Source organism: Neoarius graeffei, chromosome 4 (genome assembly GCF_027579695.1).
Source record: "Neoarius graeffei isolate fNeoGra1 chromosome 4, fNeoGra1.pri, whole genome shotgun sequence".
NCBI lineage: Eukaryota > Metazoa > Chordata > Actinopteri > Siluriformes > Ariidae > Neoarius > Neoarius graeffei.
The window spans coordinates 12,719,232-12,733,654 of record NC_083572.1 but is presented as its reverse complement, the minus strand read 5'-3'; the positions used below and the strand labels follow the sequence as shown (position 1 = coordinate 12,733,654).

Genomic DNA, 14,423 nt, shown 5'->3' with positions numbered 1-14,423 from the left:
TTTATCCTGTTCTACAGGTTCGCAGGCAAGCTGGAGCCTATCCCAGCTGACTATGGGCGAAAGGCGGGATACACCCTGGACAAGTCACCAGGTCATCACAGGGCTGACACATAGACACAGACAACCATTCACACTCACACCTACGGTCAATTTAGAGTCACCAGTTAACCTAACCTGCATGTCTTTGGACTGTGGGGGAAACCCACGCGGACACGGGAAGAACATGCAGACTCCACACAGAAAGGCCCTCGCCGGCCACGGGGCTCGAACCCGGACCTTCTTGCTGTGAGGCGACAGCGCTAACCACTACACCACCGTGCCACCCCTGCTGTGTATTTGTTTATTTATTTATCTGCCTCATAATGTGACACCTCCATATTTACCTTTATTTTCTGGGTTTGGTATAGCTTTTACATCACTGTTAACCAAAATGCTGTTTTCCCTCCTTTTAGTTTTGTATTCTTAATCTTAACATTATTTACTTTTCTTGGAGGTGAAATTAAACTCAATTTTGTTGTGAACTAAGTGAACCACATCCCTGTTCTTTTGTGAACTTACCTGTGTGGGAACCCCCGGCTTTATTTTATGAGTCAGGTTCAATTATAACAAGTTTTTTTAATCATTCAAGTGACTATTCCCTGGGTGAAATTCCCAGGGTGGCGTAGTTGGACTTTAATGCTGTAAAAGCCAAAATCTATCCAAGGCCCTAATTTGGTTACATACCGGTATAGTATGAGCTGGCAGTAAGGTAGTGTAGTAGTTAGGACTGTTGCCTCACAGCAAGAAGGTCCTGGGTTTGAGCCCCGTGGCCGGCGAGGGCCTTCCTGTGTGGAGTTTGCATGTTCTCCCTGTGTCTGTTTGGGTTTCCTCCAGGTGCTCCAGTTTCCCCCACAGTCCAAAGACATGCAGGTTAGGCTAATTGGTGGCTCTAAATTGACCATAGGTGTGAATATGAGTGTGAATGGTTGTTTGTCTCTGTGTGTCAGCCCTGTGATGACCTGCAACTTGTCCAGGGTGTACCCCGCCTCTCACCCATAGTCAGCTGGAATAGGCTCCAGCTTGCCTGTGACCCTGTACAGGATAAGTAGCAACAGATAATGGATGGATAGTATGAGGTTTTTATAAGGGTCTGTCTAAGCAGGTGCTTGGATTTCAGTTCCAAGATAAAAACCTACATTTTTTTTTGGAAAAGAAAACAAAGATCTAATGCTAACCCAGTATTAAAATAAAGCTAATTTTACATATTAGGGAATCTATTTGTTTCATCAGAAACGAGGAAACCTCAGGAGTGTTTAGGATGAAATAATGTGTTGAACTGAGCCAGTAAGACCATTCATACAAGACCTTATGCAAATAAGCTCTTGATTTAACAATGAACACAAGGGCATGCCTTTCTTCTGATGTATCATTGGGAGCAAGAGTAGAGAACTTACTGACTTAAGTAAAAGCACTAGAAAAGTAGTTATGAAAAAGTAAAAGTAGTTATGAAAAATTTAATCCAATAAGAGTAAATGAGTCGTCTTCTTCCTCCTTGTCCAGCACGACTGCCAGGTCGGGGTCCACGTGGACCCTACTGAGCCACGTTATACTAATTGGAGCATAGTTTTATGCCGGATGTCCTTCCTGCCACAACCCTCCCATTTCTGGGCTTGGGAAACAACCATTCACATGCACATTCACATCTATGGGTAATTTAGAGTAGCTAGTTTCTAACTGCAGGTCTTTGGACTGGGGGCGGCACGGTGGTGTAGTGGTTAGCGCTGTCGCCCCACAGCAAGAAGGTCCTGGGTTCGAGCCCCGGGGCCGGCGAGGGCCTTTCTGTGTGGAGTTTGCATGTTCTCCCCGTGTCCGCGTGGGTTTCCTCCGGGTGCTCCGGTTTCCCCCACAGTCCAAAGACATGCAGATTAGGTTAACTGGTGACTCTAAATTGACCGTAGGTGTGAATGTGAGTGTGAATGGTTGTCTGTGTCTATGTGTCAGCCCTGTGATGACCTGGCGACTTGTCCAGGGTATACCCTGCCTTTTGCCCGTAGTCAGCTGGGATAGGCTCCAGCTTGCCTGCGACCCTGTAGAAGGATAAAGCGGCTAGAGATAATGAGATGAGATGAGATGAGGTCTTTGGACTGTGGGAGGAAACCGGAGCACCCGGAGGAAACCCATGCAGCCACGGGGAGAACATGCAAACTCCACACAGAAAGGCCCACGTTGGCCTCTGGGCTCAAATACAGAGCCTTCTTGCTGTGAGGTGACAGTACACCACCGTGCCATCCCTCAATAAGAGTAAATAGTCATCTGATGAAAAAAATAACTACTTGAGCAATTACTTTTTCATGTATACAACTAATCTGGAAATGTTCTATATCTGAAGAATGCATGTTTGAACAATTATATTAATCCTTTCACCACTGCAAACCGTTATATCGGTTCAGAAAATATGGAATCTTTCAACAGACTGCCATTATCACCATTATCATGGCAGACCGCTATTCCAGTCTCACTGTAGTAAGGAAACTCCTGTGTCTTGTATATCCTGATTGGTTGAGAAGTCGGATTCCCCAGGATTTCCTATTACGTAATTTAGTTAAGCACAATGTTAATATTCACTCACCGGTCACTTTAATAGAAACTTGTTCTTGATTCTAAAATTCCTGTTCTTGGCTGCAGGAGTGGAACCCAATGTGGTCTTCAGCTGTTGCATGCTGAGATGCTTTTTTGCTCACCACAGTTGTAAAGAGTGATTATATGAGTTACTATATTCTTCCGGACAGCTCGAACCAATCAGGCCATTTTCCTCTGATAATGATTTATTTATTTTTTTTTAACCTTATTAATTAATTAAAAAACAGTGGGCATGTTTCAGTATCTGCAATACTCAAACTATATTTTTCTTTGACCAGGGGGCCCGCTAGGTGCGTTCCCCCCAAATCCGTGCCAGCTATGACAGCATGTAAGATATCATTAGGGTTTATAGTTCTTACACCATCTTTTATGGCACTTTACAAATACATGTAAATGAAAAAAAATATATATATAAAATAATGCAATTCGTTGTTACCTGTGCATTGATCGTCTCTCCTCCACTGTCTTGGCCAGGTTCAGGCACAGAGCTGGGATGTACCATGCCAGGTAGAGCTTGCCCACCTAATTTGACAACCTTCTTGATTGAAGATGTGCTTGGTAGTGGGTTCTCATCCTGATTCATGGACCCAAAGTTTTAGACTTTTAATAACAATGGTAAGACAAGCTAAATATAACTGCTTTTGAAATAGCTTTAAATAGTATTGTTAATTGTTCTCATGAAACATGAAAACATGCGTAAAGCATATGGAACAACATTAGCAAAGTGAGTGTGCTTAATAACAGAGCGTGAGGTGTTGTTGTGCTATTTATGAGAGCGAAGCAGTGTATCAAGTGTGCAGAAAGGTGTTGTTATAAAGCAATTAAACTCTAGTGACTCCAGCGGGTCAAGGTGAACTTTGTGAATTTGGGGGCAAAAATAAAACGCAGGTTCCCACTGCTTTGATTGCTTTGTGGTTAATCCTTGTGGTTACCTAATCTGTGTCCCCTGCCCAATTGCTTGCACCAGTGTTGCGCATGCACACACATATTTCATGTTTTGTGAGTTTACCTGATCTGTACGTGTATGTATAAGTATCATTTCACGACATTACAGCACATTTTGTGACAACTAAGAAATATCCATCCATCCATTATCTGTAGCCGCTTATCCTGTGCAGGGTCACACGCAAGCTGGAGCCTATCCCAGCTGACTATCGGCAAGAGGCAGAGTACACCTTGGACAAGTCGCAGGTCATTGCAGGGCCTAAGAAATATATAAATTACTGCGACCCTGTAGGACAGGATAAAGCGGCTAGAGATAATGAGATGAGATGAGATATATTCATTCTTTGTTCAGAACAGCAACAATTACCACAGAAAACGTTAGAGGGAGAGGCCTCTGCGCCCTCTCCCTCTAATGGAGACCCCCTTCGAGAGAATTCTTATGGATCTTGTTGGGCCATTAGATTGGTCAGCACAAGGATATCGCTTTATTTTAGTTCTGATGGACTATGCAGCATGATATCTGGAAGCAGCGCCTCTCCACAATATCTCAGCACGCCATATTGTGGAAGCACTCTTCCGTATTCTCTCCTGGGTCAGGATTTCAAAGGAAATCCTGACAGACCAAGGCACTTTGTTTATGTCATGCACACTGTGCAAACTGTACGAGTTGTCAGGAGTTAAATCTATCTGCACCAGCGTTTATCACCCACAAATGGATGGTTTAGTAGAGACGTTTAATCAAACACTTAAAAATTTAATTTAAAGCGGCTAGAGATAATGAGATGAGATCTTAAGTGAAGATGTACATAATTGGGACAGATGGCTTGAGCCCCTGCTATTTGCAGTGTGAGAGGTCCCGCAAGCCTCCATGAGATTTTCCCCGTTTGAAATATTATATGGATGAAAGCTGCGCAGCATCTAGGACATGCTGTGGGAAAATTGGGAGGAGGGACCTTCACCTAGTAAGAATGAAATTCAGTATGTTCTTCACCTGTGTGCAAAGCTCCACACCCTCACACACTTAACCCAGGAGAATTTGTGGCAGGCATGAGAACGTCAAGTCCGGCTGTACAACAGGGACACGTGCCTTAGAGTTTTCACTCCGGGAGACAAAGTACTCATGTTATTGCCCACATCGAGTTCCAAATTAGTTGCCAAGTGGCAAGGGCCCTTTGACGTCACATGGCGAGTTGGTGACACTGACTATGAGGCTTGGCAAATAGATAGGGCTGGGGCTCTACAAATATACCACCTCAACCTATTAAAACGTTGGAATGAGGGGGTCCCTGTGGCATTGGTGTCGGTAGTTCTGGAGAAGGCAGAGCTGGGGCTGGAGGTAAAAACAAGCAAAACCACAATCTGAACCCTTGTGGAGACCACCTCTCACCAGCCCAACTCACAGAGATGGCTAAATTGCAGGAGGAATTTTCTGGCATATTCTCGCCCCTTCCCAGCCACACCCACCTCATAGAACACCACATTGAAACGCCCCCGGAGGTGGTGGTGCACAGCCGCCCTTATAGCTTGCCCGAACACAAAAAAAGGTGTTTCGGAATTAACTCAAGGCCATGCTTGACATAGGCCTAATCAAGGAGTCACACAGTGACTGGAGCAGCCCAGTGGTTTGTGCTACAGTAGCTCTTCTGTGGGATTGGAGCATATGGGCTAGCCTTCATGCCCTATGTGAATCAGTGAGCCTTTGACACCCATGACCCTCTCACCAGTTCACCGGTTGTCCTTCCTTGGACCACTTTTGGTAGGTACTAATCACTGCATACGGGAAACACCCCACAAGATGTGCCATTTTGGAGATGCTCAGACCCAGTCATCTAGCCATCACAATTTGGCCCTTGTCAAAGTCACTCAGATCCTTACGCTTGCCCATTTTTCCTGCTTCCAACACATCAACTTCAAGAACTGACTGTTCTCTTGCTGCCTAATATATCCCACCCCTTGACAGGTGCCAGTGTAATGAGATAATCAGTGTTATTCACTTCACCTGTCAGTAGGCATAATGTTATGGTTTATCGGTGTAAATGTATTTTAAATTAACCTGTTACCAAAGACAGACTAATGTCCACAGTGGTTCACTATTGCTTATAGTGGAACTCATAGTTATTGTGCAGTTGTTTTTGACTGTTCCTGAGGCCGATGGGTCAGTCCAGTTCTGTGTGGACTATAGAAAAGTCAACGCGGTGTCTAAATTCGATGCGTACCCAATGCCTCTCATTGATGTGTTGATCGATCGGTTAGGTGAGGCTCGCTTTTATTCGACACTGGATTTGACGAAGGGATATTGGCAGATCCTCTTGACTCCTCTATCCCGACATAAAACGGCCTTTTCCACACCATTTGGGTTACACCAATTTGTCACGCTTCCTTTTGGGTTATCTGGGGCTCCCGCTACGTTCCAACGGCTCATGGACAAGATCCTCTGCCCCCACGCCACCTATGGGGCAGCCTACTTAGATGACGTCATATACAGCAGTGACTGGCTGCGGCATATAGAACACCTTAGGGCCATTCTAGAGTCGCTGAGGCGGGCGGGTCTCACAGCTAACCCGAAAAAGTGTGCAATTAGGTGGGTGGAAGTACGGTATCTGGGGTTCCACTTAGAGGTCTGCGCGGGACAAAATTTTCAGTCCCGCTCCTGCCCGCTCCCGCATTGTGCAGTCCCGCTCCCACCCACTCCCGCAAAGAATTATGATTTTCATTCCAGCTCCCGCCCGCGCCTGCCATGTTTTGTCCCGCTCCCGCCCGCAAATCCCGCATGATGCAGGCGTTCGCATTATTTCTCACGAAAGTTCTTGTCATTGGCTTGGGGAATTAAACATGCTGAGCTTAGCTGAGCTCTCCACTGACTGATCCTTCATTTATTGTAAGTTTATTGTTTAGACTCTGACATTCTGCTGACACATTCCAAGTTGAGCGCTGCATGCGCTCATGATTGACAGCTCTCGCTTTGATTGACAGCTCTCGCTTTGATTGACAGCTCTCGCTTTGCGCACTCGCACTCCCATTTCCGAGTCTGTGGCGTTATGATTCCAACCACGATTTCATTCTCCTCTCATATGAAGTGCTGCGCAACCACAACCAGCTCCTCAGATTATACACTGTCTATTTCTAGCTTTAAATTAAAAAATCTGTGCGATACACAGTCCTTTTTAATACTAGTTAATACTTTTTAATACTTTAATACTTTTTAATACTTAGGACTAATATTCTTGACTTTTTAACGGTAAATGTACCTCTTTTTAAAGCAGCACTGACTTCTGAAGCACTGTGAGCTTCACTAGAGTAGCTCTGCTCTTCTGCCATGATCAGAGGTCTCAAACACGGAAGAGCGGAAAGGAATCGGAAATGTACGAGAGATTAGACCACATCCGCAAATTTAGGCATCTTAAAATGTTTTTATTAATGCCAAATAAAATATCCAGCACAAATTATATATGATAGACATAAATTAATAATTTATAAATTTTATTTTAAACACGTTTTTAGGGGCGGCACGGTGGTGTAGTGGTTAGCGCTGTCGCCTCACAGCAAGAAGGTCCTGGGTTCGAGCCCCGGGGCCGGCGAGGGCCTTTCTGTGTGGAGTTTGCATGTTCTCCCCGTGTCCGCGTGGGTTTCCTCCGGGTGCTCCGGTTTCCCCCACAGTCCAAAGACATGCAGGTTAGGTTAACTGGTGACTCTAAATTGACCGTAGGTGTGAATGTGAGTGTGAATGGTTGTCTGTGTCTATGTGTCAGCCCTGTGATGACCTGGTGACTTGTCCAGGGTGTACCCCGCCTTTTGCCCATAGTCAGCTGGGATAGGCTCCAGCTTGCCTGCGACCCTATAGAAGGATAAAGCGGCTAGAGATAATGAGATGAGATGAGACACGTTTTTAGTTAGCGGGACTGCAGCTTATCACCTCTCCCGCTTGTGCCGCATTGTGCACTCCCCTTCCTGCCCGAGCCTGCAATGAGCTTTCAAAATTTGTCCCACGCCGCACTGCTTTGCGTTGGGTCCCGCGGGACTCCCGCGAGAGTGCAGGGCTCTAGTTCCACTTGGGTCATGGGCAGGGGTGTCCCCAAATCAACAAGACAGCAGCGACTGCGGCCTGCCCAAGGCCTAAGACCAAAAAGGGGGTGAGACAGTTCCTGGGGCTGGCTGGCTACTATCGTAGGCTCATACCTAATTATTTGGATGTCACCAGCCCGCTGGCTGATCTCACTAAAAAGGGAGCCCCAGAGCCAGTCCAGTGGACGGAGCAGTGCCAACAGGCTTTCACCAGGGTAAAAGCTGCACTGTGTGGGGGGCCACTCTTACACTCCCCTGACTTCTCTCTCCCCTTTATTTTGCAGACAGGCGCATCGGACAGGGGGCTGGGTGCCATTTTGTCCCAGAAGGTGGAAGGCGAGGAACGCCCTGTGCTGTATATCAGCCGCAAGCTCTCAATACATGAGAATAAGTACAGCACCATCGAGAAAGAGAGTGCTTGGCCATCAAGTGGGCAGTCCTCACCCTCCGGTACTACCTGCTGGGGCACCCTTTCACCCTCTGTTTGGACCACGCACCCCCTCCAGTGGCTCCACCACATGAAAGATGCCAATGCGCAGATTATCTGTTGGTATCAAGCCCTCTAGCCATTTAAATTCGAGGTGGTCCACAGACCGGGGGTGCAGATGGTAGTGGCGGACTTCCTGTCCCATTGGGAGGAGTCTGCTTCAGGCTAGATGGCTCCCTGGCCTGAGTCGGGCGGTGGGGGTATGTGGCAGCAGGGGCATGGCCTAGCGTCAGTTTGTGAATGGAGGGCAGGGCCAGGGAAGGTGAGTGGCAAAGTCAATGCAGCTGTGGTTAATTAATGTGTGTTTGTGTTGTTGCAGTGACAGGATAGAAAAGGAGGGAGAGAGCAGAGAGGAGAGCTCTCTTGACCAGAACATGTGTGTGTTTGTGTGTTGCGTGTGTGACTGTGTGTGAGCAGCGAGTGAGTAAAGCTGAAAAGCAGGAAAATAAGGAAAATAAAGTGTGTGTGTGTGAACATCAGTTCCCACCTGCCGTGCTTCTGTACTCCACCCACATCAGGGACATATTACAGGCACGTGCACAATGTACTGTACATACACAGGGTATAATGAGTACAGGAATACCCTATTAATGAATACGAGAAGTGTCAGCTGTCCGGCTACGTGTGTGTACGCAGTAAGCCTGCTGCAGCATCTTGTAACTTTGGCTTGTGAACATGCGTGCTAACGATACCATAAATATAAAAGGATGGCGCACATGCTTTACATGTTGTCTACAGTGCAGTCTTGCAATAAAGGAGGTTATGTCAATGCACAAAGTTCCCACGCCCTGTTAAAATCCAACAGGAATCATCCAGCTTGCTTTTCACTGCATTTGTGTCACGAGCCAAAAAACTAAATTAGGACCTACTATTAAATATAAATTTATAGGATAAACTCCTCAGCTCAATCCCACATAGTGATTTATTTTGTGCTTTTTTTTAACCTTATAAATTAATTAAAAAACGGTGGGCATATCTCAGTATCTGCAATACTAATTTTTTTTTTTGAACAGGGGGCCCACTGGGTGTGTCCCCCCCAAATCCACACCAGCTATGACAGCATGTAAGCTATCATTAGTGTTTATAGTTCTTACATCATCTTTTGTGGCACTTTACAAATATGTGTAAATGAAAATATATACATCTATGCAAGAAAATAATGCAATTCTTTGTTACCTGTACATTGATTGTCTCTCCACCACTGTCTTGGTCAGATGCAGGCACAGAGCTGGGATGTACCATGCTAGGTAGAGCTTGCCCACCTGATTTGCCACCCTTCTTGATTGAAGATGTGCCTATTCGTGAGATCTCATCCTGATTCATGGGCACAAAGTTTTAGACTTTTCATTCCAACAGCAAGACAAGCCAAATATAATTGCTTTTGAAATAGCTTTAAACAGTATTGTTAATTGTTCTCATGAAACATGAAAACATGTGTAAAGCACATGGAACAACGTTAGCAAGGTGAGTGTGCTTAATAACAGAGCGTGAGGTGTTGTTGCGCTATTTATGAGAGCGAAGCAGTGTATCAAGTATGCAGAGAAGAGCTACACTCTAGTGACTCCAGCAAGTCAAGGTGAACTTTGTGAATTTGGGGGCAAAAATAAAATGCAGGTTCCCACTGCTGTTATTGCTTTGTGGTTAACCCTTGTGGTTACCTAATCTGTGTCCCCTGCCCAATTGCTTGCGCCATTGTTGCACATGCACACACACATTTCATGTTTTGCGAGTTTATCTGATCTGTACGTGTAAGTGTCATTTCACGACATTACAGCACATTTTGTGACAACTAAGAAATATATAAATATTCTCTGTTAGGAACAGCAACAATTACCACAGAAAATCCTCTCGTCATAACTGGAAGCTTTTATTCAGATTTAAAAAAATGTTTATGGAAATCAGATAGCTTAATTAGTAATTAATCATTCGTAATTAATCCTATAGCGTGTTCTCTAGGAGTGGGCTTGGGATCCACTGCAATATAGCAGGTAAAACTGATAGACCTGCAGAAATAGCCATTAGTTATATCACTCTACTCACGCTATGTGTAGTATGTTGTGTCCACGGAGCACTGGATTCGACCGACGTTTGACTTGACAGGGATCTGATGATGTCTTTTACATGATTCCTCTTGGGTACCAAATATGAAACACAGGAAATGGTAAAACATTAAACATAACTAGAAATGGATAAAAAATATTGGTGATTTGCCATTGAATAAATGAAAAATAATTAATTGCTGTGGTATAAGAGAAACAGGCCATTTTGACTGTTATTAAAATAATAATAAAATAATAATCTTCACACCACACCATTATTGATTATTTTCCAATAACAGCATGCCCTATACAGGGGTGGATCCAGGAAAATGGGAAGGGGGGGGCATCAACCCAGTAAGGCTGGGGGTCCGGGGGCCTCTGGCAGTTCTTAAGCTCTGCAGTTTTTAAATGCCCAGAGATACAGTTTGAGCTGTCAGAGACATGCTGTAAATGCAATCTCTTAAAGATAATTACCACATCAAATATATATTTTAAAACTAGGAACTTTCAGAACCATTTTATTTGCCAGTGAAAAGGATATTGTGAGAGTTGCAGGTAAATGTATAGAACATAATTACAACTGATATATGGTAATATTTATGAAAGTTTCATTGTCATATACAGTGGCGGCTCCAGAGATTTTTCCTTAGGGTGGCAAAGGAGGGGCATAGGTTCCAGGAGGGGGACATAGGTTGTCGATGCAGCAGTTTATGCAAATCGTAGAAATAATTTTTACTTACACTCAAGAAAGACTCACAATCAAGTCATCTTGTCAAATATGTATTGAGCTATTGTACCATCAAGGAAAATGGATTCAAACATCTAAACCATCTTTTCTGAAAGTATATTCCCAAGCAATGAATGGAACTATTCTGCCTTAGCGATGTGTCAAAAAATAGACAGATAGCAAACGGTTTAGATTGTGGATCTTTACTGAAGACTTCAAACTTATACAGATGTGTTCATCCTCGATTTACATAAAACTAAAAGAAACAAATTAAGTATATCACTAAACTGAATAGCACACAGGCGAAAACGTGAGCTATGCTGACCTGCTAGTAATGCTAACAGAACGTCTTTCTCTGGGTGAAACCATTTCAAAATTCCAGGGGTGGGGTGGGGTGTGAAATAATGTAAATCAGTCCCCCCAGGATTTTGCAGGCCTTTTTTGTGATTGTTGCGGGCTAAAATGTCTGATGTTGCGGGGGGTTTTCAAAAAAACTGTGATGAAAGTTGCTGTGGTTTTTAGGTTTTTGTTGCGATTACATTGCAGGAGGAAGTGAAAGTTGCGAGAAATTGTTGCGATTTTCTCTTTTTGTGATTAAAATTGTGATATGTTAAATATTAAGTTATTACTGAAAAACTATTGATTAAAAAAATAAAGACACTGAGAAATGGTCCTATAAACAATTTTACCAATATAAAAGATTACCAGGGCTACAAAAATGCAGAAAAATAGGCTTTACTTATCCAAATGCACCTGTTGGTTCAAAAGTTAAAGTGCATAGAATCTCACAGTACAACATGAAGTTACCTTAAAATATAATATATTTTATTAAAGTGCTGTCAGTATCTGCAATACTATTTTTTTTTTTTGAACAGGGGGCCCACTGGGTGCATCCCCCCCAAATCCACACCAGCTATGACAGCATGTAAGCTATCATTAGGGTTTGTAGTTCTTACATCATCTTTTGTGGCACTTTACAAATATGTGTAAATGAAAATATATACATCTATGCAAGAAAATAATGCAATTCTTTGTTACCTGTACATTGATTGTCTCTCCACCACTGTCTTGGTCAGATGCAGGCACAGAGCTGGGATGTACCATGCTAGGTAGAGCTTGCCCACCTGATTCGCCACCCTTCTTGATTGAAGATGTGCGTATTTGTGAGATATCATCCTGATTCATAGGCACAAAGTTTTAGACTTTTCATTCCAACAGCAAGACAAGCCAAATATAATTGCTTTTGAAATAGCTTTAAACAGTATTGTTAATTGTTCTCATGAAACATGAAAACATGTGTAAAGCACATGGAACAACGTTAGCAAGATGAATGTGCTTAATAACAGAGCGTGAGGTGTTGTTGTGCTATTTATGAGAGCGAAGCAGTGTATCAAGTATGCAGAGAAGAGCTACACTCTAGTGACTCCAGCAAGTCAAGGTGAACTTTGTGAATTTGGGGGCAAAAATAAAATGCAGGTTCCCACTGCTGTTATTGCTTTGTGGTTAACCCTTGTGGTTACCTAATCTGTGTCCCCTGCCCAATTGCTTGCGCCATTGTTGCACATGCGCGCACACATTTCATGTTTTGCGAGTTTATCTGATCTATACATGTAAGTGTCATTTCACGACATTACAGCACATTTTGTGATAACTAAGAAATATATAAATATTCTCTGTTAGGAACAGCAACAATTACCACAGAAAATCCTCCCGTCATAACTGGAAGCTTTTATTCAGATTTAAAAAAATGTTTATGGAAATCAGATAGCTTAATTAGTAATTAATCATTCATAATTAATCCTATAGCGTGTTCTCTAGGAGTGGACTTGGGATCCACTGCAATATAGCAGGTAGAACTGATAGACCTGCAGAAATAGCCATTAGTTATATCACTCTACTCACGCTATGTGTAGTATGTTGTGTCCACGGAGCACTGGATTCGACCGACGTTTGACTTGACAGGGATCTGATGATGTCTTTTACATGATTCCTCTTGGGTACCAAATGTGAAACACAGGAAATGGTAAAACATTAAACATAACTAGAAATGGATAAAAAATATTGGTGATTTGCCATTGAATAAATGAAAAATAATTAATTGCTGTGGTATAAGAGAAACAGGCCATTTTGACTGTTATTAAAATAATAATAAAATAATAATCTTCACACCACACCATTATTGATTATTTTTCAATAACAGCATGCCCTATACAGGGGTGGATCCAGGAAAATGGGAAGGGGGGGCATCAACCCAGTGAGGCCGGGGGTCCGGGGGCCTTTGGCGGTTCTTAAGCTCTGCAGTTTTTAAATGCCCAGAGATACAGTTTGAGCTGTCAGAGACATGCTGTAAATGCAGTCTCTTAAAGATAATTACCACATCAAATATATATTTTAAAACTAGGAACTTTCAGAACCATTTTATTTGCCAGTGAAAAGGATATTGTGAGAGTTGCAGGTAAATGTATAGAACATAATTACAACTGATATATGGTAATATTTATGAAAGTTTCATTGTCATATACAGTGGCGGCTCCAGAGATTTTTCCTTAGGGTGGCAAAGGAGGGGCATAGGTTCCAGGAGGGGGGCATAGCACGGGCGCAGATAGAGGGTGGGATTCGTCCCACCCAGATTTAAATTCACCTCGTTCGGTCCCCCCCACTTATAGGGAGGAAAAAAACGTCTATGCTGTCTTTCTTTGCATAAGGCAAACCTCATGGAAAAATCAAAAGACTAATTACCATTCGGTTTATTGAGGTGCACAGCAGTACATACATAGTTGCAACTGCGCAGACTGCATAGGTTGCGAGCTCGAGCTTGGTTGCTATGGTTACCCACAACAAGTTTGACAGGCATATCAGGGACAGCTCCTCCTAGTTCAGGACCCCAACACGGCATGATGAAGGGTGCCAAAAGGCAGAAAATGATTGCATTGTTTTTTCAAAAAAAAAAAAAAAGACTGTAAGTAAACTGTGCCTTACTTTATCATATCACCTTGCAATTTTTTGATAGTCTGTTCAAAGTAATGTCGTAGTGAAAGTAAAATCGTACGGAGTAGAGATGCCTCTCTGGTAGCCTCCTTCTTTCGGTGGTAGCCTGTAGATACAGTGCTCAGAAGGCAGTTTTAATGTTTAATCTGGCGTTCCCTGCCATAATTTCAGCGAGCATATTGTTTCATAAGGAAACTTTGCGAAGAGTTGTTGACTGACTGCCGCTCACGCAACACACAGGCATAGTTAGAAAATCAGGATGCACTGGTTTACACTTTACACACACATGCGTAGCCCAGCCTCTCGCTATGTTTAACAGTTGGAACTTAGCGGTTTTAAAACTAGTTTTGCAGTTTCTGTGCGTGATGATAATGTGTAAACTTTGGATTTCCATAGGCTATGTTAAAATGTTATCATTGTCCTGGCCTGCAGGTAGTTCCTGGTGATGGCAGTGAGGGAGGTGAAATAACATGTATACACACTAACGTTCAAAAGTTTGGGGTCACCCAGACAATTTTGTGTTTTCCATGAAAAGTCACACTTTTATTTACCACCA

At 43.3% G+C, this 14,423-nt stretch overlaps 1 protein-coding gene across 1 annotated transcript in view; it reads right to left on the bottom strand.

Moving 5' to 3' along the window:
* Positions 1-14,423, bottom strand: part of LOC132884296 (uncharacterized) — a 37,442-nt gene that overhangs the window by 11,508 nt on the left and 11,511 nt on the right. Inside the window, exons 5-9 of the mRNA XM_060918128.1 lie at positions 12,782-12,871; positions 11,918-12,055; positions 10,154-10,243; positions 9,290-9,427; positions 3,056-3,193 (exon numbers count right to left, since the gene is read on the bottom strand). Of these exons, the coding sequence (XP_060774111.1) occupies positions 3,056-3,193; positions 9,290-9,427; positions 10,154-10,243; positions 11,918-12,055; positions 12,782-12,871 (594 nt within the window). The remainder of the gene's footprint in view (positions 1-3,055; positions 3,194-9,289; positions 9,428-10,153; positions 10,244-11,917; positions 12,056-12,781; positions 12,872-14,423) is intronic.